This window comes from Falco cherrug, chromosome Z (assembly GCF_023634085.1).
Source record: "Falco cherrug isolate bFalChe1 chromosome Z, bFalChe1.pri, whole genome shotgun sequence".
Taxonomy (NCBI): domain Eukaryota; kingdom Metazoa; phylum Chordata; class Aves; order Falconiformes; family Falconidae; genus Falco; species Falco cherrug.
This window is the reverse complement of record NC_073720.1, coordinates 57,633,703-57,660,648: the sequence shown is the minus strand read 5'-3', so window position 1 is coordinate 57,660,648 and position 26,946 is coordinate 57,633,703. Positions and strand designations below refer to the sequence as shown.

Genomic DNA, 26,946 nt, shown 5'->3' with positions numbered 1-26,946 from the left:
CCAAATTAGCATCCTTATTGCAGAAAGAACCAAAAAAATCCATTGACATGCTTTTCTTATCTCTCAGAGTTTAAATGTGATTCATTTAACAGTACTACAGAAAAATTTAGAGACTGGATTTTCTGGATGAAAATTTTCTTTCAGAAGGCAAGCTACATACCTTTCTTAAATCATAGGCTGAATTTCTTTGAAGTCATCTTTATGCTCTTCCCTGTTTTTTAACTAGCCATGAAACTAAATGATGGTTTCAGATAGGAGATTTTAACTAATTAAAGTCACATGAAGTAAAGATAATATTATAAGGTTTGTTTATGAATGAAGAATGACGAAGCTTAATAGGAACATCAAGGAATTGATGTCGCTAATCAGTTATTTAGACTGGAGAAACATCTCTCATACCGTGTATGACTAAAGTGATCAGTGCAACAACTAGTTAGTCTGACAATATTGTGTATAATAATTTTTATAAGCTTCTGGGAATAGAATACTTGATCCTGCAGCCTATGGAGAGTTTTAATACAGTGAAATTTTTGGATTTAGAAATCAAAGTTAAAACATTTCAAAGTTCACAGATTATCTCATAGGTTAAACTACGGTAATCATTTATTTATATCTGGGTTGGTGCATAGGTGCATAACATCTGTTCAAAGGAAATAGCAATGAATTCATTCGTATTTTGAGTTAAAAAGGCAAAGCATTTTTCAATTAGTTTCCTACATTCCTTCTCTTCCTCTTAAAAAAAAAAATTGTATGCAACATGATACGTAATCATGTGATCTAATGGTACCAGCATAGTTGGCAATTGCTCATGTCTATTGCTGTTAGAATTCTTGTGCTAAAATGTACAGTGACACTCTTACTCTCTTTGCCTTCAGCTGATTTCTCTAAAAGTAAAATGCATTCATTCTACTCACCACCGGATCGTGTTCTGAAAAGCAGTTTATGTACTGTGTGCAGCTAGGTGTATAAGCTGATGAACATCTTTGTAGAATCTCCTGATGCTGAGTGCGTTATGCCTATGTGCTGTGACAAGTATGTCGTTCTATTTTGGTTGAATATATTATCCAGTTGATTTTGATAGTAGCATATGTTCTTTTTGAGATCTGAAAAGAAAGCGTGTGTTTTCAAGAACTGTGTCTTAGAGCAGCATTTCTAGTGTTATATCTAACACCAACAATACCATTTATTTAATGATAAAACTGATAGTGAAGATCTGTGAAAATGAAGAGGACACAGCAGACATAGAGCAGTATTTGCATTACTATAATATACTCAGTATCCTGAATTTTAGTGCTCCTATAAAGGTGGTATGAAGATGTTAGTAATAACTGATAAAGACACAGAATATATGCTTTAAGGATAAAGAAGAACAGAAATAACTACCAAACTTAAATTATTGAAGTGGTAGTTATCTGTCGTTGTCTTTGAAAGTCGTCCAAAGTTACTAATAACTTTCATCTTCCTTTGAGACATTGCAGCATATTCAGTGCCTTCTGTATAATAATGCCTCTCAAAGAACATTGATCCAACAGAGACACTGGATAATTAGAGTACTTCTATTATGGAAAATGTTTGAAAAAAGGTAGCTAAACTACAGTGAAATAATAAGCACGCCTGCAAGCCAACATACAATTCTGTCAGCAAACAATTCTTCTTTAGGCATCTCTGCAAGTGCATAAATAAGGGTCTTTTTTTACAAACACAGTGATATCTTGTCAGCATAAGCAGATTTACTGTATTTACTGAACATTTTAAAGTGGCTTGGTTTTAATGACTTGATCACATAAGGCCTTACTTTGTTCTCATGGCATCAGAAATCAGGAGTCTAGGGACATACCTTCTTCTAGGGTAAAATGGATTAGTTGCACAAGTTTAGTGAAGTCATGCCTGTTTTGACAGAAAATGTGACCCATCTAGTTGAAACGGGAAGCAAGGAGACTCTTTCCTATTAAAAATAACCCTATGCTGACTATAAACTATTTCCTGTTTCCCATATTCCTTTGCTTTTTAACTCTCATTTTTACACCCTGTTGAGTGACTATTGATCCTTGTACCTTTGCTGTATTTGTAGTGGTGAGCTAAACCATGCTACGTTTTGATACCATACTCAGAAAGGCTCTGAAGCTTTCAAAAATCTGATTCCATAAAATAAATTAGAATGAAAATATGAGATAATCAACCAGACTGCATTTAAAATGTATAAATGGCCAAGTGCTGTTGCAGAAGCTGGGTTTTGCATGGTAGTGATTTCAGCTGTTCCTCTAGTTGTTGGGTCAGATATATGATATTCACTGCCTGTGAAATTTAAATGCAGTAAGTCTTATTCCCCCATTTTCTACACTTTCTCATGCTGAAATTCTCATGCCAGGGCTGTGTTGGCTGTTAACATCTTACAGAACAGATGAACTTCTTGTATTAAGTGCTGCGTTTTAAAATGCATAGTTACATAGGACTTCCTGAAAAATACAACTGCATTTTGGGTGAATGTAAAACAACAAAACTAAACATTCCAAGTAACAACTTTCACGTTCCTGGAATTACTTCCCGGCAGCCAATAACTACCAAAAAGAATTCAGTTTGGCTTTGGGCTCAGAGTTTGAGCAATGCTAAAGATCAGAAGAAACATTTTCTGGGGTTTTTTTTTTCAAATTAATGGAATTCAGCATTCATGATGGGAGCTATTCAAAAGCAGAGGCCAAGCAGAGTTTTGGAGTTATTTGGTTAAAAAACAACCAGCCAAAAAAACCCCCAAACCAGTAAATAATCTTGTGGGTTTTCTCATGGTGACACTACTCCTGGAAAAGTCCTTTTCGTTTCAGTGGGACCATATGAAGAACAGGCCTGTTCAGTGAAGCTGTTTGACTAGCTTAGGGCTTCCCTGGCAAGGAGCAGCCGTGAGAGGATATTAATTGCTTCTTTCTTTGAAGTGTCTAGTTTATATGTTACAATGCTTATTTCTCCCATTGGAGTGTTTTTCTGCTAACTCTGTCAGCATGTAGGAGTCAAGATGAATATTTTTGCCATCATTGGTGATTAAATTTTGGTGGGCAAATGCAACTCTTATTTTTCCAGTGTCCTTTGACTTTCATTTTTTGACTTGGCAATTCTTGGGGTTAGTGACGTTGACATGGAAAAAACTCACAGTCCTTTCATAAATTTGTTTTATCCTCTTTTATCCTATGCAAAAAGGAGGATAAACTGTTTGACTTCCTCCCTGACATCTTGGTTTTGTGGGCAGGCAATTGTGATATGAGCAGAAGACAGTGTATCTGTTCAGGAAGAAAAAAAGGACAGACTTCCTGACCTCCACATGGAGGTGTGGTTACTTATTTCAGAAGAACAATTTAAATTTATCTGCTAATATTAATATGTAAACAAGAAGTGATGGAGTAGCTTCTTTCTTCTGTATTGTTCCTTCATCTTTGATGTGGAAAGACAATCATTTGCTTGAATGAAAAAAATTAAGATATTAATGTACTTATGTTCTAATTTTTTTTTGTAGTAATTTGTATAAGCTTTTCTATTCAATTATTTATTCAGTACACCTTGCTTGGAGCATAACCATTGTGCCAGTAAAACTGGATGCTCAGAGCAAGCACATCTGTTGAAAGTGAAGTTGCTAATTTAACGGACTTATTTTAAACATCATTCTTCCCTTAAAAATAGCATTTGAATACATTATGACTAGCTCATTAGATATTTTTCAGCTCTCAGATGTGGCAGCTCTATTTTTGCCCTCTGTCTCTTCCTACAAGTTGTTACACTACATTCAAACATTAAATGAAAGCAGAAGAAAGAGAAAGCCATCATCTTCAGCTGTTCTTGCTCAGTGATTTGGGCGCCTGACAAAGGGGGAGTGCCAGTGTATCTGTTTTGTGTTTCCAGTCAAGTTAGACATGAGTAGCCTCCACCTCAGGACGATCTTGGAGAAGGCCTGGCTTCTTGTGGCCACGTTTTCCCTTTTTGGCTTCACTTCGTGATGTCTTCAGCTGCTGGAAGGTTCCTTGTATGACCACTACTCCAGGCACAGCCTGTCATGGGGCGTGAGCTGATACAGAGATGTCTTCTTATGAAGCTGAATCTCGTGCTCAGTCAGTACATAGCACCTGGTGATACCTACGCTGGTGAGCCACAGTATTGGGAATGCTTCATAGCCATTTATAAGTCCCACTTCGGTGCAGCTTCCAAAGCTAATTCTCAGGTAGATGATAGGGGAGATTTAAAGACCTAAGTTTACAAGGCTTAGGAAACATCAATAAGGAGTGACTTCTGTAAACCCATATAGAAATAGTCAAAAGATTCCAGTGTTTTCTTAAATAGTTGCCTGTCAGCATCCAAATGTCAAGCATATAGGGTTAGCCTGACTCTTTATATAATTACCCTGAGGTAAAAGAATAAAATTATTTCAAAGTTGCTTGCTCTTATTGTTGATAATAAGAGCTTTTAATTTAGTAGTTTTCTGAACAGTTTCAAATTCAGGAAGGCTCAACTAATCCATTTGTTCATTGACTGAGCATTTTGATTAAGTAGTGTGATGATGACCAGAACAGTCTTAGGCTAAACATTGCCTTTTTTCCTGTTCTCTGGTTTTGAGTGCTCAAGCTACAGCTTTTTTTCTACATTCCAAACTCATGACCCAAAAGTGCTTCTCCAAAACAATAAAAACAGTGATTTTGCCTGAATTTTTTGAAATGATAATGCAACTTTTTTAACCCTTTCTATCCTCATGGTGTTGCAGAACTAACTGTTTCAAAGTTTTCTATACCAGAATAGTAACACTTCTGTAGCATTTTGGTAATTGCCCTGTAGAATATGCTGTTTACAGACAGTAATGTTTAAAGGTATTTTCATGTGAAAAGGCAAAGATGTAGATCCATTTCTCAGGTTTTCTTACATTAAGATATTCTCAGTATTTCACTGCTGTAAAGTTTTTTGGTTTTGTTTGGTTTTTTACAAACTTTCAGTGATAGAAATTGTTTTGGTGTGAAAGTAATAGTATTGGAAAGAGCAGTGAAACTCTTAATTCATGGGTAATGTTGCGGCAAGGAGTCACAATAAAGAGGTAGATAATGTGTTTTGCCACTGTTTCTAAAATAACGTAACTTTTCTGTCACTTCATTGTGCTGTGTCAGTTGAGGATAACTTGCATTTCAGTCACTGGTGTTAAGGAAGATGCTAGGAAGAATGAATTTAATAATTATCAGTACAGATTGTCGATTGGGCAACAAGAAGTAATGAAGTTTATTAGCAGGTCATGATACAAAAATCCCATCTTCAAACTAAAGTTAAATCAATCATAAATTCAGGATTCTTGTAGACGTGTTATAAAAGGGGTATCAGGTCAATAATGGTATATTTTACATGGCACATTTTAAAAGACAGTTGTGATGCTTGTGTGTGAATAGAATACATAATTATTTTGTACCTGAGCCTCTACACAGCTTGCAGCTGTCATGAGACATTCTTCATTGTGCCATGCAGAGGATAAGGACCTGGGGTGAAGTGGGATATGTCAGAGGATTCCCTGCTAATCCAGATCCCTACAGTTAATTTGAAGCAATTTTAGTTTTATCTTCAGCCAAACAAGTATACAGAACATGAGAGAATCCATACATTTTGCTAATCATTAGATTTGGCAGGGGAAGATATGAGGTTTGTGCATGGGTTTTTTTATACATATGCCTTTTTTGGGTGTATGCATATGTGAAAGTTATGACAGTGGTGCAGCACACCTTCGTTTGAACTTCGGGATGAAATGATGTGCTTGGTATACACAGGCACTACTAGGGTGATGTGCTTCCTGCAAGTTGACTAGGTAGAGAATACTCCAACTGTTAGGTTGTCTGCTGCCTTGAACTCAACTTTTTTTTTTTTTTTTCTTCCTCCTAAGTCCTTAAGCCTTGAATTTTACTTTAATATCCAAGTGTTTCTTAAAATGACAAGAATCATTGAATTCAAGATTGCAGTTTTGATTCTTACAGGAATCTGCATAGAAACCTGAATATAAAAGCTTTCAGGCAATTGAGGAAAGAGTGCGCGTTATTGCTACTAGTTTAGATAATGCCTTATATTTCAGAGAGGTTTAATATTACGTCTTCCAACAACAATCTAATTTTCATTTTTGGCTTATCAGAGTGCATGTTGGTAATATTGTGTGGTGGATATTTTTGGCTTTGCTCTACAAGGAGAAGATATAAATGAAACAAAGCATGTCTTTACGGCACTTTTGTGCAGCTTAGGCTTTGGAGTGGTTTCTAAATATTTATTCTAACCTGTAAACCTTAAGTGCGTAGATTGTTAAAGGATTAACAATTATACAGATTCATGGCCAATTCTTGTATTGTTACTGTATGAGGAATATTCTTTCAGTTCTTAGTGTCAAATAAAGTGGAAACAGTACTCGCTTTTACTCAAGCAAATTTTTATGGCTTTTAAATAAAATTAACGTGAAAATACCGATATATGGCCTATGCATATTATGTATTGGACATTTACATGCATATACATGAGCTGTAAACTTATTAGTGACCAAACATGTTCAACTGAAGCTCTGTGGAATAACTGACTTCTCATTTGAGTCTATTTTGTGAATATGATATCATTATTTTCTTTGTTAAGCTCTGCTCTCTAAAAGACTAAGCATGTTATGGATGTGTTTGGGCCATAAAGGTGTCACAGCAGACCCAGTATTGGTTACTTTGGTGTAAATGTGATATAAAAGTGCTTACTCCATTCTTCAGTTTTTTCTCATGGCATGCAAGCCCAGCCTTTGGCTGTCTGGTTCTTTTTTCCTCACACTTTTTCTGAATATATCCCACTGTAACTCACATATGCAACACATGGTTGTGGAAGAAGCAGGATTGCAGTCACTGAGATTTTTTAGTCTGTGTCTTAGCATCTCGGTTATTTCTACAGATACCCAAATATTATGTGGTATTTCAGATGTGAACTAATTTTTTCCATTTACAGCAGATCTCTTTAGTGATAGCATTGTGGTGCATGTTCCTGTTAAATCTGTTGCTGTCACACTGCAAGCTTGTGTGTGGGAACCTCTGCATTTTTCCTGTGAATATTTTCTCTATATATATTTGCAATTGAGTATCATGAATATATATCAATAGTATGTAAATTACGTGGCCCTGTAAACTTACTGATTATCTAAATGGTGTAATTGATGCCTGATAGTAAGTTTAGACTAACTACCCTGTTGAAATGGCTGTGCTGGGATTTTGGATGTTGTCTGGGCTGATGTCATGGGAAAAACGAGGTCTGCAGCAGTAGAAACACCTTATATATTGTTGCATATGATACATTCATAATCTGTGATTGGTAGTATCCCACTTACATAGTTTTGGGTTTTTTTCCTAAACCCCTCTCCCAGACGTACCAGGCTTTGTCTCATTAGAACAGTTCCTGAACACTTCTGCTGTAGATCGTGCTTAGAAATAAGGGAGCAAATAAAGACTCTTGTTATTCGCTAGCTTAGTGCAAGGGAAAAAAAGAAGGAGCTAGAGCTTCTGATTAAACAAAAATACATAGAATAGCCACTAGCTTGTTAGTTTCAAAGAATACACTTATAGTGAATTTTTATGGGGGGAAAAAAAAAAGAAAAAAGAGGAACTAATGGAAACCATTATTTTGCAAAACTTTTTGCTAGGGCAAGCTGCATTTCATCATTTTTTCTGGAAGCAGTCAATAGCTTAGGCTCAGCAGAAAGAGGTTTACAGACCTTGGTGAATGTGATGTATATTCTCAGTGCTTATATTTACAGCTGTTTGCTTAATTGGTCATCAATCTTCAGTGCTGTCTGTGACTGTTAATTACAAAGTGTTCATATATCCTCAGCGTTAGTCACCTCATAGTAAGTTTGTCCTCAGCTTTGACCATCAGCCTGCTTACTTGCAGGTTAACTAACTTGCAGGTGACACTGAAGTTTTTATAGAATGAATGGAAGATGATGGTACGTTACAGAAAAATATGTTTTGGAGTGATATTTTAAGCATTCGTATAGTCGCAATGTATCAGTAATGTGGCATGTGAGAGAGAGGAAGCTCACTAAATTAGTCTTCTTCCTGCTGGATCTGATATAGCAATAACAACTTAAAAGCATGGTTTCATTTGTTGTGTACAGATTCCTAGGTAAAGCTAGTGGTGCAGTCCCCTGCCCCTCCTGATCACTGTTAAGGGTATATTTAGCATTCCGTGCCTTGCGACAAATGAGCTAGAACTAAAGACTATAACAAGGGCATTGCTATTTCAAAGCTGTTCAGATAACAGGCTTCTTAATTTGACTTAAAATAAGTACTTGTTTATGTGTGTCTCTGAATATGAAGTTTTCTTGAAAGAGCCCCTCAAATTGATAGGAGATTATTGACATTGGCTAATAAAACAGACTTAAAAATTCCAACTGTATGAAACTGTGGCCATAGCATAAAGATGCATAAGATGTTAAGACAAAAACTCTGAAACAGGTAACAAAAATTATTTACACATAGTCAGGTCTATATGCAAATATGCCATAGCTAGTTTTACTAGCCCTGAAACATGTAAGAAAGATTGAGACAAATATTTTAGCGGGACCTTTGTGATAGGACAAGGGGTAACGGTTTTAAACTAAAAGCGGGTAGATTTAAACTAGGTACAGAGAAGAAATTTTTTGCAACGAGAGTGGTGAAACACAACAATAGGGTGCCCAGAGAGGTGGTAGATGCCCTGTCCCTGGAAACATTCAAGGTCAGGTTGGACAGGGCTCTGAGCAACCTGATCTAGTTGGAGATGTCTCTGCTCATTGCAGGGGGTTGGACTAGATGACCTTTAAAGGTCCCTTCCAACCCAAACTATCCTATGATTAATTCTGTGATACCTTTGTATAAAATTTTCTTGAACTCAAACTGGAAATAATTAGCTGTTACTAGCAGTTTAGGCTAAGTATTACCGTTTGTCACTAGCACATAAACTCTTGAACTCATGGAGAAACACTCCTGACATAAGTGCTCGATTTACTCCCTACTGAAGAATATGCTGATTTTAATTGATGGGTTTTGGCAGGTGTGTTTAATTTTCCATTTCTGTGAATACATAAATACTCAGTGTTAACACTTCCAATTTAACAAGCACTAGAATAATTTCTTTGAAGGAAGTAACCTCTAAAGAAAATGAGAAGGGGCTTAGTAAGGTAATATGTTTATAACTTGGTCAACTACAGCTACTTTAGCAATGTTTATTTTCTTAACAGAGCTAGAAATATGTGCAGAGTGGGTCTTGTATTCATGTTCTACTAAAATAACAATCTTACTGCTAACAGCATCTAGTTACTTCTTTGAAAACAGAGCCTTTCAAAGTGCACATGTACTTACCACATTATTTCAAACCAGCACAGCTACTAATCCATATTTATGTAATTGAGTTTTTAAAAGATGAAAGGTTAAGAGGTGCTTACTGTTTGGAAAGCAAAATGCCTTACCTGCCTTTAATGTTATAATTAGGTGTCTGATTTGAGACACTAAAGGTTTAAAAATGTGGCTAATATTCTAAAGTAACTGTTCATAGATAACCTTACTGTTACTGTGTGCATTTGGATTACTCATAACTCTCTGAAGTTACACTTGAAAAATCTGAATATGCAGTGTGTTAAGAATTTATATTGCATACGCTGTATACCTTTATAAAATACTGTATTTGATATGAAGTATATTACTAGTGAAGCAGTAATGGCATGTAAGGTACGCATAACTTGTATTTGGTATGCCTGTGGTGATTTTTTTCAGTATTTGGGTGAAATTACATTTATATGCTAGTTTCAAACTATATACACTTTTAAGATTCAGGCGCTGATGCTTTTGGTAGATTAGAAAGGCGCTGTCAAAAGACATGTAATCATGTTAGGACCATAGGGCCTATGTTATATGTGCACATTTTGCATGTGGCTTACAGCTTTTCCAACAAGGTGGTGTTGGTACATCGGTGCTTCTCAAAGTTGGACATGGCAGGATTTGCAATGTCAAGCTCTATCTTATGTTTGTAAGTAATAGATGTTTTCATGCGCATGTGTGTGACTGCCAAAAAAAACACTGCTGTGCAATACTCCTTCATACTTTCAGTCTGTCCCTGAAAGAGGTATTTTCAAGAGCAGTGGTAATTAATTTAGTGAATTTGTTTGGTTAATTTTACGTCCTTGGTTGGATACTTTTTTTCTAGATTGTATGTGACATCAGACTTTTGACAGTTCCAGGTGACAGGTTCATGCATTAAGATTTTTAGAAACAATTTTCAAGGCCAATATTGAAATCAGTGTGTTTTTCTTGTGCCCTAACTACCATTTTCTAAAAGATATTACTCTTAGCATCCTGTAATACATGCAGATGGTTTGTGGAATAGATGTGTAAAGACAGTGAAGAATGTAAATCTGTTCCCTAAGAACACTTACAGCTGCCCACATATTGGAAACTTGGGCAGCTTTATCTCTGAAGAATGTATAGGCTTTACAGTCTTCAGAACATTTCTTTCTGGAGAAGATAGGACCGTTTCTTTAGTTGATAATTACAGAATGAAAATGTTCTGAAGAACTTAGGACTAGGTCATGTCATCCGTTGGTGTTAATCTATATTGCCTTGCTGACTTCAGTTAATTTTATACGACATTGGAGATCTGGCCATTAGAAGATGCTAAAGGATAAGCTTAAGTAAAAAGTTTACTGTAACAGAAAAAATTGCAGAACTAATAGAATACTGTTTATATTAGGAATATAATAACATGCAAATGTTTTGAAGGACCCAATTCTGACATTGCTTCTTAGCATCCTTCACCTCAACAGAGCAGTTTAATAAACTGTGAAAATACTGTTGTGACAGGATACTTATTTGGGGGCATACCAGCTACAGGCTAAATCACTGAGGATGTTGTAGAGGTTATTTGTTTCAGTCAGACCATACTGATGACTGAAGTCCTAATTAATTTCTGAACTGTGTTTTGTCATCTGCATCCAGTGCTGCCCGTGGAGAACACTGCCCCTCTGTGATTTTTTTATAGATAGATATATACATATGTATGTATTTATATAACTGAGGTAGAAAACTGCTGAAGAGAGGCCTGATGAGACCTTTTTGTCAAGCCTAGGAAAAAGGCACAAAGTTGTTGCAAAATTAAACAGACGTTGAGGAAAGTTTAATACTTTTTTCCCAAAATTTCATTTCTAAATGAAATGAAAATACTAAATTTCAAGACATCCAATCAGCTGTAGTGCTAATATAAAAAAAAAATCATTTAGTATGGAGTAAAGTTTTTTTGTCAATGATATTTCAATCCTCTATTGTAAAAAAAATAAATAATGCAATGACCTGTATAAATTATACCTTAATTGACTGGCATGGCTTCCTTTAAGAGTGTGAACTGTTGGTAACATGTTGACAAACGAACGCAGATGAAAGGTAACAGGTCTTAGGAAGCATACTCTTCTTCCTAAGTGCTACTTTAGCTGTCAGTGCATTTTAAAGCATGATGACATGGTTTTCAAATGTACAAAGAACTTTTTTTTTCTCACAGCATTGTGTACATTTAATGCTTTTTGAAAATGTGTCTAATGAGTGCCTTAAGTTGGGTAAAATGCTATGTCTAATCACACCTATTACCACTAGTATTTATTTCTCATGTTAAATTGAAAAAAGCTTGCATGTTCATTTTCAGCTTTCCCTTCATGCACACATTTTTCTGAGTTAATGTTTCATATTTATTTTCATTTTTCCATTAATTTTTTCCTCTTCAGGTGCAATCTAGCTCCTGTGGTGGAGTTTGCTGCCGATGTGGGAACTAAATCTGATTTTATTACCATGAACCCATCAGTTGTACAAAGAGCATTTGGAGGCTTTCGGAATGAGAGTGACAGAGAAAAATTTGTGCATAGACTATCCATGCTGAATGACAGTGTCCTTTGGATCCCTGCTTTCATGGTCAAAGGTGGAGAGAAGCATGTGGAGTGGGTTAATGCATTAATCCTTAAGAATAAATTGAGAGTGCGAACCGCCTATCCATCACTGAGACTTATTCATGCTGTCAGAGGGTAAGTGTCTGGAAAAGACTGGTCTGTCCTTGGCACAATGAAGCTCATAACTAGAACTCTTGGCAGACAGAAAAAAGCTAATGTTAAACATTGAAAGGAGTGTGGTGTTTCCATTATTGTTCTAATGGATTGCATTTATGATAAAGTGAGTTTGTTTGGTAATCAATGTCATCTACTTATTTAGCCTGCTGTAGTACAAAAAACTGAAATGCATTAGCACAACAACTTTTCACTTTTAATACAATTTTTTAAAATATCATTATAGTGATAAATTAATGAAAAAGTAGTCTGAATTCAGAGGATATCTGTTGAGTCATCAAATCAGAGGACATTGAAAGTGCTACATGTCTTCTTTTAGGGAAGACTGTGGAGATAGATATAATTTAAATAGCATAGGCGCTAAAGTAACAACCATGTAAATAATGAAGTCTGGCAGATGTGAAAATAATGAGCTTCTTCCTAAAACGTCTAGGATTTTGTAGCAATCTTTTGAATTTGGCCAGATGCTTGGGCAATTAAAAAACATTGATCAGAATCACTTCAAACATTAATGTAACCAGGTGTTAAATAAAATGCATCCATGATTTGTGCAGACTTTTTTTAATCCCATACTAAACGAGACTCTCAGGTGAAGGCTCCAATTTCTTTGTCACTACAAGTAAGGATATATAGGGCTATACGTAAAAAACATTCAGAAGATGATGGCAATGCAGTATCTGTGCAGTGATTTATGACAGTATGATAATATTCTGCTTGCGTTCCTTAACTATGGTATCTGTTTGTGGGGTTTGGGGAGATGCCTTTTAAAGTATTGGAATAGGCTTGTACACCAGTTTGTACACAGATTGTGTATCTGCCTGAAGAGTTGTTACTGTTACAGCAGCAGAGATAAGCTTAGAGGGGATGTTTGAAATGTTACCCCAGTCTGGCATGAGCGTATGAGAGCAAAACCTAGAATATGTTGTTCTTCAGGACAGTGGGACTTCTGAATGTGCTTTTCTCCTTCTGCCATGTTTCAAATAGATTAATGGCTGTATCATGTGGTATGCTTCTGGCACTGGAAAAAAACCTGGTATGTTCCCTTTTGGAATTTGGAAATCCTTTAAATTTTTAGGAGTTGCTCAGTTTCCGCAGTTGTTCAGATGGTTGTTTTGTTATACAGTTACAATTTAGCTATTTATGGGCCCTGATTGTTTTGCATTTTCAAGTGTTCAAAATGCCTATAACACTTAGATGGGTGTGGTGGTTTACAAACCAGTTTACAAACAGCTGTTCTCATTTCCATCTGCTAAATCTGGGCAAAATTATCAGTTGTGAATGGTAATTCAGAATGTGCAGTCTTTCAGTTGGCTGACTTGAAGGTCCTTTAGGCAGCTTTGTCTTAAAAAAAGAATTAGCACCTACATTGTCTCTCTGAAAGAAAGGCAACAAAAGCTCCACCATCAGAATTGGTTTTGAAAATTAGACTAATACTGTATTTCAGATTGTACCTAGCAAGGGTCATCTGATATGACTGCACAGACTTGTCAGGTTATTGAATCTGTGCTCTAAACTTTAGGTCATCCACTTAAAATCTTGTTTAATCACCTTTCTTTCTTTTTTTTTTTTGTTCTTATGGGAATTAGCCAAATATCATGATGTCTTTACTGTTCCTTTTTGTAATTTGAGTAAGAACAAAACAAGAATTTATCTTGTTAGACCAAAGATAAATTTTTATCTTTGGTCTAACTCTTGACTTTACAAAGTGAGGTGCCTGAGGTGAATATGTCTTTGTGAGTCAAGTTTGGAAATTATAAAGTTAGCAGTAATACATTTGGAACAAACATTCTTTAGGTTTCTTAGATGGCAGTCTTAAAACACCAGGCCATAATAATGAAGTTGTATTATAGCAGCATTAAATCTAGGGAAAAAGTGTCTTCTCTTCACAGGTTGAATTGCATCTCTCAAGATCTGTTAGGTTTATATGTTAAATGGAATACCATGGTAGTATGAGAAATTAATAAGAAAAAATTGTGATTAAATTAAAATGTACCTGAGCTAAAAATTAGTATCTTCTACAAATAAGTAAGTAACTTAAAAAATAAAGTAAATTTTAAAGCTGCATAACCTGATTATCAAATCAGTCCATTTTGAACAGTAAGACCTGGGGAAGTTCAAGCAAGTTAAAACTGCTAACTTCAGTTTGAAACTAATGGACAGCTCAGTCAGCTGCCACTTAAAATTGTGTGTGCTACTTACATATTTAGTTGTAAGGAAAATCTTCATAATTCTGTATTCTATCTATTGTGCTCATGTTTATTTCAAATTCAGTGTAAACCAGTGATTTATGACCTCTGAAGGGACTGCCTAAAAGGAACTGCTATAAAATTCTCCTTGTTTTATGAATCTGAACTATTTTTGTGTATTTGTTTTGATATATATATTTGTTTGTATATTTGATGCTTTTGCAAGCTCTCTGCTTGCAAGTATGTCTTTGTGACTATGTTAATTGATGACCTAGTGGAGGCCTGTGGTGCTGCAAAACAGAAAGGGTAAAATAAACAGAATGATTGCTGTTGAATGTCAAGCAAAAAACAGGAAATCCACCCACAAAACCTGCACCTTAAAACACATAGTAAGACCCATGCAGAGCACCTAATCTTCTTTATAGGTGCCTAAACATATGTGCAAGACTGTGAGAATGCAAGGCTTATGCTGCTTCTTTCAGCCTCTTAAGCTGTAGCAGGGAGATGGAGTTTGATTTATTGATGAAAACGTGATAATGAAAGCTGAACTGCAAGAAGGTGGGTTTTGTAGGCTGTCTGACTTTACACAAGGAAGCTACTTGCATCTGCAACTTTCGTATATTGTGAGCATTCTCAGGTAGTTGCATCTTTGTGCTTGAATGTAACTCAATGATTTTCATTAAAAGCTACGAAAGTTTAGAGCAGGCACATGGGAATGTAGCATTTACAGTCACTGTGCTGTATTAATACTTCTCACATCCCCAAACTCCTCTTAAACTCCATACAAGTAAGTACTCACTACTTTTGATTCTGGTTTTTGGTTGGTAATTCCAAAGCATTCTGTCTTTACTCTTTATTTGAATACGCATAATTTTGCATTAAATAATAATTTATATGAAGGTAGTTACAGCTGGTTTAAGTTAGACTTTAATGATAAGAGAATCAGTCAAGAAAGTCAGTGTGGGTCTTATGTTGCTTTTTGTATCTTGAAACCCTCCCAAATTCATAACGACTTAAACACAGTGAGATTTTTGTTAGACCATGCCAAACGCATAAATACCAGGAGGGTCTACTAAAGAACTATCCTCAATTTGAAAGCATATTCTTATGGAGACAAATAAAAGGTGCAATTTTATGTTTAATAAGCTGAAAAATTCCATTAAGTTGTTTTGGAAGACTTATGCACCCGTGCTGTTTTTCCTATACCACCTGTAGATGTGGTATACCACAGGGCTATACCATATCCATATCATTCAGCTGGTTGAAATGAGGCTTTTATTTGAAACTTCAACATACTATATTGCAACTACATGACTTCATAATCTAAAAATATAAAACGCTCTGCTAAGGCCTGAAAACTGCATAGAAAGAGAAGTGTCTATCCTAAAAAGTTACATTTATAAAGTCATCTTTTTTTGAAGAATAAACAAATTCCCATTTTTTTAAATTGGTATCAGGAGTTCTTTGAATTAATCCACCTAAAATTTTAGTAAAAATGTAGAAATGTGGTATATTATGGGCTAAATCAATTAGTAACTAGTCATCAATAAAGTAAAGTTCATAATTCTAACCTGACATATTAAGTACTAATAGAGATATTTAATGCTGAAGGGTGCAGGCTCATGGCCACAAAGTTTGCAAAGTATTGTCTCAGTTCCTTTTTGTGTGTATCACACTGCTAAATTGTTCAGGCAAAATTGGCTTTTCCTTCATCAGTTTTTAAAGCAGAAGGCATAGGCAGTTTCTAAAGACAGAAAATTAACCTTCTTAGACTTCTTTTCTGATCTAGTGAGGCCAGATTCTGTATTACTATGTACTGTTTTATGTAAAAACAGGGCAGTTTTGCTGCAATCACATATGGTGCTGAAATTCTCACTCCTATTTTTCCTCTTTTAATGAAAGACACTTTCTGAGCAGCACATAGTATTTGGGAGTTGATTTTGGTCAGACAGCAGCATAATGACTATATTCTGAGATCATTTTGAAAAACTACTTTTTTGGGGGTCATAAAAAAGGTAATGTGGTATTGAAAATAAATCTCTCTTACGCAGATTTGATGCCTTATTTAACCTCTGTGAGTGATGGCCACTTCTCTAGAATCTCAGGCATTTGAAGTTTCAGGAACAGATTTTGTAAATACTAAGTCCAACATGGTAACTACTCTTATAATCAGTACTACATTGTAAGTGGCTGTTGGAGTCAAATGTTTTACTTCAGTAGGATTAGATTTTTTCATTTTCTTTATTTTGCTTTTGTACTTCTTGATCAGTGAGTTTGTATTTCAAGTTAGAATATGGGATTTGGAAAGTAATTTGGGGGCAGCTGCATGATTGTTTTCACAAAGTGTTTCTAAAGGCTGGTTTATGGAACTTTTTATATAATTGTGCACTTACTACTGACAAAATAATTGAGGTAATCAATACATATAACAAAGCTCAAGATGGAACTAAAATCTATAAATGAAGAGCTTAATTGATTAAAGGATGTATTTGTTTTCTAATGCCACTGTCAGGAAGGTTAATTATAAAGTCATTATAATAAGCAAACCACACAACTATTTTTCTCCCCGCCCCCAATTGAATTTAACAACAAATTTCAGAAACTTTGATTTATTAATGGGCTTGAGGTTTAATACTGAATTATTTCATTAGGATTACTTTAAAAAATATTTTCAAAGTGAGATGATAAGCCTTGATGTGTGGACAGTGTCTGCACAGAGACCCTCAGCAGCAGCATGCTAGTGGGAAGTGGGTGGAAAGGCAGGCAAACAGGAACTGAGCCTGCTGGGATCAGAGTCCGCATCTTGGTGTGTGCTTCCACTGGTGGCAAACAACCAGACCTGAAAGTAGCATCAGCAGATGCTTTCTGCTATGGGTCCTGCCTTGCAGTTCCCTGGAGGGAGTAGATAGGGCTCCTGAGACTTAAGCATGTTTTTGGTACTTTAGGTGGAGGCCAGAGTTAACTCCGAGAGCCTTGCACAGCTGCTGCTCTCCCGCTTCTCTGGCGAGTATCTGTAGGTAGCTGCTGAAGAGGCAGAACACCATCTCCCCGCACTGCCAAGCAATGCGGTCTTTCACAATACAGTAGTTTTCTGAGAATTTTTTCTCATGTTTCCTCTCCCAACACCACAAAACAAAATTCTCACGCTCATCTTTGTGTGTAGGAATGTTTTCTTGGCTGTCTTTCCTATTGGAGCCATCTCATGAACTACTAGTCACTCAGCAAAAATATAAATCGCTTCACATGATTCCTTCCTGTCTTCTGGGTATGGAACAGTCATGTGGACATCCTGTGGGATTTGCCTGTGCTCAGCTTGTTTCCTCCTTGATACTGCCTGCAAAAAGAGCAGTATTAGAGTTGATCCTGCATTAAACATGGCAGAATTCCCACTGAAATCTGTTTTCCCTGTGTAAAGAGTATGCTGTGCCTATTTATGGTCGCTTTTCAGTGCAGTCTTTTTATTAGTGAAAGCAAACAGCTGTTGTTTGCATGTAGTGACCTTTTACACAACTTCACCATGGCTCCAGAGTCCTTTGCTAAGGGAATTACAGAAAAAATACTTGGAGAAACTCAAACATGCAGAAATCAAATAGTTCTTCAGCAGCTCTGTGCTAATAAAGAAACAATTGCTGGGAGCAATCTACATTGTAAACACTTCTGTTTCTTTTCCTTACTGCTAACAGACTTTTCTCCTTATGCTAAAATACATTTCTGCAGAAAAGACATTTTGGAGTGCATGGATGAATAAATAATTACTGTAGAAAGCAACGTAAAAAGTGGCCATTAAGCTAAAAATATAATACTATACTTAATATAAAATGATCATGTATTTTGCATCATGTCATATAAATATGCAAAGTATTAGGAGAAAAAAGAATCATGTTTCCCTACTTTTCAGTGGAGTACAGTCCCATTCTTCATATATGTGGATCTTAAAACAGGAGTTCTGTATTACTGTATCCTTGTGCTCCTGCATAACATCAGTAGAGCTGGCCTTGTTTGGTAAGTTATACAAACAAATGGGATGCCACTTTTTTTTGTTCAGAACTTAATCTGTTGTGTGAACCTGTTCAGATCTCAGGATCCTGTCCTAATAGGAGAGCAGGAGGTGGTTCTTCCATTCCTGAAGTGGCTACACTCCACAGTTGATCTTCCGGCCTAGCCGCTAATTACTGGGGCTGCAGGATCTGTGCACCTCATGAGTGTGCCTCCTCATCTGTTTCTCAGGATGAGCTTTTATTTCCTCTGCACAGTATCTCCTATTTTATTGTGTTTCAGGAAGATTTAGCAAGGTCTGTCACAAGATACGTCACTTTTTGGTAGAAAGGAGAGCATTTGTGATGGGAGCAAATGGTTGGAGTAGAGGAGGACACAAGGAGGAAACTGAATATGCACTAAACTGCTTTTGATATTTTACATTGCCTGGTCCATTCTGCAAGTAGGCCATGAAAACCTGGTCATGATTGTAGGGAAAGAACCTTACCTTTTGATAATAAAATTCTTTGGTTTGGGTGGGTGTTTTTTCTGTTTCTTTTGCTGTGGCATCTCCTTTGTTCCTGATTGTCAGCAACATATATACTTAAGAATTGTAAAACTTACTCTTCTAAGTTTGGATTTCAGGTTTCAACTAGATGAGAGCAAACAGAACTAGTCATAAGAAAAACAGTAATGAAATCACCCATTTTCAAGCTTTGCTGCTTAGTTTATCTGCCATGAGCAACAGCACTGTACCTAAAGCTAATGACTGTTAGCAGCTAAGCAGGGAATAAATAACATGTAGTAAATACAAAAAGTGTATTTGCGACACATTTATTTTGAAAACTGTGTTGCTACTATTATTTTTCAATGTTAGGGTTTTTATTTATTTTATATTCCCTTACATAAAATCTGTTAATTTCTGTGTTTCTGAAAACTATAAAAATGTGCAAAATTAATTCTCATTTTACTGTATGTAACTTCTTGTAATGAAGATTCGAGCTGTGCAGTTGAGAAGCAAACCAGAAACTGTTTTTATAGTCTTTCTTTGACAACCAAAGTACAGAGGGGACTAAAGTCCATAGAGTCATGTTGGGCAGATAGTACCAATAGGATGAAATGTAGCTTCTCAATTTGTTTAGACCTGTGAGGTGAGCTGTCTGTTGATTCAGTGTGATACATGTACATGAGGAATTTGCCTGATTTCCTTCGTTTTTTAAAGTTATGTTTCTAAAGTAAACCTTACAATAATTTTGATTCTTCTATTTTTTGTTCTGATTGTAAGAGCTTCCAAAGACACGTCCATTTAGCTTTGATCTCGTTGAACTATTGTGATGAGGAGCAGTTGTATTGAGCATCCAGCCAGTAACAGATTTCTTCAAATGCTTAATTAGTTACTGAGGTGACATGGAAATAAGCAAACAAAGCTACAGCTTTATATGCTGTATGGTATGACATTTCCTTTTGGTCAGTTCAGGTCAGCTGTCTTGACTGTGTCCCTTCCTAGCTTTTTGCTCACTACCATCTGGCTAAAAATGCCTTTGGATCTGAAACTTTCAGTGGAGAATCATTATGATACCATGTTATATGAAAAATTCTATTAGTTCTAAATGTATTTGTTAAACGTTTTTTCCAAATTGATTCCTTCATCTGGAAAAAATAATAAAAATAGAGAGGAAAAGAGAAAAGTTAGAAAAATAAAATCTGAGACTGAGGTTTTCTCTTTTGCTCTTTTGTTATGTCTTTGGGGGATGTGGTGGTAGGACAAAACAAAAAGCCTAAACCAAGAGAGAAGACACAAATGGATTCCTGTGATTGTTCCTTTTGTTTATCTTCTGTTTCTAGCTGCTACATTGGTGTTAGCAGAGTTAGATCAGGAAGAGAGTATGGCATTGTTTTCTGCACAGGTGATCATAACAGATGAAAGGTGGTGCTACCAGGTGCTGTCAGTTACCTTATACTCCAGGTCGCTGGGTTAGTTTTGAAAATGAATAAACAGTCCAGTCCTTCAGTGAAATAATACACTGAGACAATCCTTACAGTGGTGCCAGTATAGGAATGAGCAGTTTGTCCTAGTATCTTCTGTAGCCTCACTTTTTCTTGCACACAAGCTTCTTCCAAAAATGCTTTAATGGGTTTGTTTGAAGTCCCTGTGTTTTTGTTCATATATGGAGAAAGGCTTAAGTGCTTTGGTCAGAAGCACTGAGTAGCATTTGGGCATTTTATGCCAAGGCTAATGGCTACCTTCCTCCCAAATGCTGCCTATGGGGAAGGAGTCTGTCTCTTCCTTTTACACAAGGAGCCCAGGATTTAGAGTATTTCTCTGCTGTGCAGGAGAAAAGCTCCTGTTCATTTCTCTTTCTGAGGTGTACTGGTTCTGGCTGGGATGGAGTGAACTTTCTTCGTAACAGTCCTGTGCCAAAATGCAGGTGCTGTGTTTTAGACTTGTGGGTAAAACTGTTATTAACATGCCAATGTTTTGGCTGTTGCTGAAAAAGTGCTTGCACAGCCTCAAAGTGTTCTCCATGTCTCACTCGTCTCCACCAGTGAGTAGGTTGGTAGTGGGTAAAAAGCTGTGAGGGCACAGAGCCAGGACAGCTGACCTGGCCCGACCGAAGCAAAATGCCATACTTTACAGCATCATGCTCAGCCAGTAATAGGACTGCGGTAGCAGAAGAACCTAGGGGAATGTCTTCCAGGGTGGCTGCTGCTGTGAGATGAGGTGGGCCTTGGTTTGCTTGTGGGTGGTGGTGAGCAATTGGTTCCTCCCCCCTGCCTTTTTATTCACCTAGTAAGCTGCCAGTTATCTTCATCCGTTAGGTTTCTTGCTTTTGTTCTTCCTGTTCTCTCGACTGTCCCACCCAAGAGGGAGCAAGGACTGAGAGCGCAGCTTTGTGGGTGCTCAGCTGCTGGCCAGTGTCATCCCACCATGTGAGAGGGAAGGAATTTTTGTGAGTATTCGCTACATCAGCCGAGTACAAGCTTTTCAGAGACTAAGGAGAGCCTACTAGCCTGTTCCAGTTTGCATCAGAGAATTAAGAGACTTGAGTTAGAAGGCAGGAAAAGGGGTGAGCATTACTGTATTTCAGATACTTGCAAGATAAAAGAGGCCTTGTGGTTAGGTCAGTGCTGTCATACCTGGTGATGTTTTAAGCACAGAACATGTTTTGAAAGAAAACAACTGATTCATCAGGCAATGGGTCTGGATTCTGCCTCTGTGATGCTGGAAGGGGTACCATAGCTGAGTTAGCTGCTAGGTGTCTGCATTTTGGATGGAATGACATTTAAATCTCTCACCAGTCCTCATTTCCTTACCAGGCTAGTCTGAAATCTCTGCCCTTCTGTGCATTCTGTTTTATACATCTCTTTGAGCAGAGATTCTCCTGTGAATCCTGTTCTTAGGTGTCCTGCTGTTCTTACGCTCATGTATAGGCTCAAGGGCATGTCTATACATGTGTGGGAGATTAATGTTGTGTATGGATTCACATTGTGATTTTAATAAAGTGAGATTGCTGTATTTAAGTCCTTTTTTGAGATTTTTCCTTCAGTTTTCAACAAGTGAACTAATGAGCCACAGGAAAAATTAAGAAAATAACCACTACTTCTAAAGTGTAAAAAGTCATTACTTTTACTTCAACCTTTTTTTAAACAATATTTCTGTATTGAAAGAATAGTTGATATACCTCATGAGCGCTGTGGAAGCAGCTTATTTACATTTTTCATTCTGTATTTAGTGGGAACAAGAGTAATCATTTGCATTTTTGAAGCATATTTTTAGTAAATTAGTCAAAGAAGGTTGACTTAGAAAAAGTTATTGCTAGAACTTGCCGCTTCATTTTAAACATAGTTGTACTGTAATTGGCAAACAGTGGGATATAGGAGAATTTCCAACCAGAATGAGACATCATTTTCTTTTACAAGTTGCAAGCAAGGACGACCTATGAAAGGATCTGACATAAGACCCTTCTGAGAACAAGTGCAGCTGCTGGTGTCAGAACATTTTGAAAGCTCGTGAGGGTTATTTTATGTTTTATTTTTCAGTATAAATGTGGGCATACTCACCAGAAGTGTTGGCAGAGAGGAGGTAATGTGTGTATTAGTCATATTGAAACCAACAGGTGGCACAACTTATGCTTCTATCAAAATCTTTAGCTTCAGGTGAAATGTAACGTACAGGAGGGCTAAGAGGGCAGTATCCAGTTTGTTCCAGGCTGCTCCTATAATGTATGATCTATCTTGTGGGCTTTGCAAACTGTTTGAAAAACTCATGTTTGTCATGAACATTCCTTTCTCACCTTTAATCTGTAAGATTAGAGTATAGAAGAAGATGCAACAGTGAGAAGTGAGGCTACAGACTATAGCTCTCGATGACAAAAAGCTTTCAGAAAATAGTGTGTTTCTTTTTCTCTTCCTTTCAAGAGCTAGCAGTCATTTTAAAATCACTAAAGCAAAATCCTGAGGGCTGACAAAGACAGGATCAAGGAGGGAACCCCTCCCTCAGTGCAGCAGTGTGTTCTCTCTGAACAGTGAGGTACGCATGCCTGCACGAGCTGGGAAGCTGCATGGCTGGATGAAATCTCACAAGTGTAGCTGTGCGCTGTGCTGTGGAGACTGTGCCAAGGAGATGGTGCAGTGTGGCCAGCTGTAGGGGACTGCTGTAAGCTGGCACTGGAAACAGATGCAGGGCTTAACCTGCAGACTGCTGATGGCACTTGGGATTTCTGTTACCTGCAAGGGGGTTGTCATGGGTTTTCATACAGGAATTGATTTTCAGTAGTTTGTGGGTGTCTCTGAGTCCCCAGGGACTTTTCACAATGGGAATAGATCCACACAAAAGATGCTGGCTGGCTGTGGAGTCAATTAGAAGGTGAACTGAACGAATTCTGGGGAGTGAGAAGGATGGGTTTGAGAGGATTTGAGTAGAGAAAGATTTGGCTCATGCATTTGGAAATCTGAGCTCTCTGAAGTTGTTAGTAGCGAACATCTGTCCTTTTTCTACTGAATCCATTCAGAGAACAGTAGGCTCGTCAATGACGAGGGTAATGCAGAAGGGCTGTTGTAGAGTGCAAAATTTGCCTGAGAACTCCTGGTGGGATTGCTAAGCCATTGTTGTTATTTTGGTATGATGATTATCCTCTGAAACAGATCAAAGAGAAGAGGAAATCTGTCTTTCTGGTTTTGTTTTCAATTTCTATAAACTTGTTTGTAACATGCAAAGCAAGTTCCGGGCACAAAATATCTGGGAAATGTGCCAATGTGTAAACATACTTCATTTCTATAACATTGATGACTTGAAGTTGAGTAGCTTGAATTTAGACTGAAGATCTCACTTCAAATTACTGTTAATTACATGGCTGATGGTAACTTAGTAAAGCCACTGGCAATGTACCATGACTTTTAGCATAATAAGTAATGGTAAGACAGTTCAGTTTTTGCTTAAAGGCTTTAATCAAGGAAGTGACAAGTATTTCTTTTCCTTTAAAAATAATTTTTAATATGCATTCACACAACCTTTTTTCTTTTATTATTTCTTTATTGTAATTTTACAATTTAGTGAACTGGCTAGCTGATTTATTTTGGGATTGTCATAATTCCTCTTTTCTTTATAATGGTGGTCAGCTACCTGCTGTATGCCTCTATTGATACATTTTAAAGTGCATAAAACTCACAGAAATAAAATAAGTTACACAATGGAGAGGACACATCTCTAAATTTTTTGGCAAATACTAGCCAATCCTAGCAAAGCCTTTTGTCATATTTCTCTGTAGTCCTTTCTGAAATATGTAGTAGAAGGGAGAAATTGATGCAGAAGGCTGTCATATCAGCAAATCTTGGAGGCAAGCAAGCTAAAGACAGGAAATCTTTCTGGAGAAAAAACAGCCATTAATCTCTTTACTTGAAAACCACAGTAATTTCTGTTAGGAAGTTACTGCTTGTAAAATCAGTAGTGGGATCTGCAGCTTCTCGCATAAGGATCATATATTTGTTTCTGACCAAATGCAGCACTGACCGAAAGCAGTTTTTTTTCTTGGTGTGTTGCATGTCGTGTGTCCTTGTGAAACCAGTTGGTGGGCTTGGCAGAACTCCAAACACATTTCATTGCTACTAATTGGCATTTTGGTTGGCGTTGTTTGCACTGAAGCTAGGGCTTAATGGGATGTGAAAAGTGAGCAATAGTCATTCTTTAAAGGTGCTGGTCCTTGGTGTGGCAGGGCGTGCTTTTCATACTTAATAGCCTTTGTAAGGCAATCTCTCACTTTTGAGCTCCACATTAAGTTGTGATGCAGCAAATTGCTTCTGTTCAGTCAGGTTCTTCAACACATGCTTGCAAATGCTTCAGTGAATGCTTTTTAACTGTTAAAGATTTTATGTAATCTTTATCCTAAGGAGTAACTTCTGCCCGCTTACTCTACTGAAGTAGTTTACTTTTATTTGTATGATGTCTGGTTCTTATAGTTGGTTAATTCAGTGACTGCTGTGGGATTTATTATGGTAAAATCAATAGCTTTTATATCTGATTAATCTGCTCTAGTTCATTGCATTGACCAAATTTAAGGGCCTTTAATGGACATTTTATATAATAATCTCTAAAAGGGAGACTTCAGATTGCACTGAATAAATCAAAAGGGGTCAGATTTTCTTCTGTATAATTGAAGTTAGTCTAATGAGTAATAGCATCGAACATGTTGTTTTACTGTATCTATCCAGAGCTGATGTTAGACATTATTGACTTCAGCTGTCAAGGGAAGTGGGGCACAAGCTGAAAGCAGTTTTAACCTGTTTATCCATCAACCGAGCAAAGAACATGCTGAACATATTCTTAAGTTCACAAGGTACATTTTAGGCTACATTTTTCGATGTCAGTTTCAGTACCAGTGCCATTAATGAAATGCTCCATGGTACAGGGCATAGTCCTTATCCTGGGATCATCTTTATACATAACCCCCTAGTCAAGAAACACAGAATATACTCCACAGCAGAATGTCCCATAGTTGTGTCTTTTTCTCATTTTTAGGGTGGAGTTAACAGCTGATGTAAGGTGTTAGAAAATGGCATCTCAAGAATACATACCTCTGTAATAGATGTTCTGGGGAGCAGATAACTTCTTCCAGGGTTTTCTGAAGTGACAAAGACAGAATTTAACAGTTCAAGTAGGGAATTCCATTACTGTGTTTCTAGTTCCTTAATATACATAGTGGGATCACTGTTTTCTTCTTATTCCTCGTATATTTTTTCTTTCTTTTTTTACTGAACATGACAGCATTTGCATTGCTTTGAAAAGAGAGAAAATTAGTTAGGATTTTTTCTGTCACAGAAATACATTTACAAGCAGCTGGGAGAAGTCTCAAGATTGCTAGCCCTTGTTCTTGTGGGGGACATCAACCTACCAGATGTCCGCTAGAAATACAACACAGCAGAGAGGAAACAGTTTAGGAGGTTTCTGGAGTGTGTGGAAGATAACCAGCCCCGATGTTTACACCTGATGTTTGCAAACAGGGAAAGGCTTCTGGGTGATGTGGTGGCTGGAGGATATCTTGGGCATAGCAATCACAAAGTGATCTCAGAGAAGTAAGGAGGAGTGTCAGCAGAACTGCTGCCTTGGACTTCTGGAGGGCCGACTTTGGCCTGTTTAAGAGCCTGATTGACAGTGGCTTGGGAGACACTTCTGAAGGGCCAAAGGTCCAGGAAGGCTGGACATTCTTCAAGAAGGCAGTGTTAAAGGTGCAGAAGCAGGCAGTCCCCATGTGTCAAAAGATGAGCCAGTGGGAGACAAGACTGGCCTGGCTGAACAGAGAGCTTTGGCTGGAACTCAGGATAAAAAGGAGTGTTTCCCACCTTTGGAAGAAGGGACTGGCAGCTCTGAAGGACCACAAGGATGTCACAAGGTTATGCAGGGCGAAGATTAGAGAGACGAAAGTCAAGCTAGAACTCAGGCTGCCACTGACATAAAAGATAATAAAATATGTTTTTAAAAATGCATAAGAAACAGAAGGAGGACCAAGGATAATAGTCAACCTTTATTGGATGCAGTGAGGAACATTACCACAAAGGGTGAGGAAAAGGCTGAGGTACTTCATGCTTCCTTTGCCTCTGTCTTTAATAACAAAACCAGCTTCCCTCTGGGTACTCAGCCCCCTGAGCTGGAAGACAGGGACAAGGAGCAGAAAAGGACCTGGGAGTGTTTGTTGACAGCCGGCTGAACATGAGCCCGCAGTGTGCCCAGGTGGCCAAGAAGGCCAGTAGCATCCTGGCTCATATCTGAAATAATGTGGCCAGCAGGACCAGGGAAGTGATAGCCTGTACGTGGCCCTGGTGAAGCCACACCTCGAATCCTGTGCTCAGTTTTGGGCTCCTCACATCAAGAGGGACGTAGAGGTGCTGCAGCATGTCCAGAGAAGGGCAGCAAAGCTGGTGAAGGGTCTGGAGCACAGGTCTTAAGAGGAGCAGCTGAGGGAACTGGGGTTGTTTAGTCTGGAGGATACTCAGGGGAGACCTTACTGATTTCCACAACGACCTGAGAGGAGGCTGCAGGCAGGTGGGGATTGGTCTCTTCTCCCAGTTAACAAACAGCAGGATGAGAGGAAACAGCCTCGAGTTATGCCAAGGGAGGTGTAGATTGGATATTAGGAAAAAATTCTTTACTGAAAGGATGGTGAAGCAGTGGAACAGGCTGCTCAGGGAAGTGGTGGG

The 26,946-nt window shown here is 37.5% G+C and overlaps 1 protein-coding gene across 1 annotated transcript in view; it reads left to right on the top strand.

Annotated features, from left to right (window-relative positions):
• ST8SIA4 (ST8 alpha-N-acetyl-neuraminide alpha-2,8-sialyltransferase 4) overlaps positions 1 to 26,946 on the top strand; it is a 58,608-nt gene that overhangs the window by 16,068 nt on the left and 15,594 nt on the right. The window contains exon 4 of the mRNA XM_005446853.4: positions 11,762 to 12,055. Within this exon, the coding sequence (XP_005446910.1) occupies positions 11,762 to 12,055 (294 nt within the window). The remainder of the gene's footprint in view (positions 1 to 11,761; positions 12,056 to 26,946) is intronic.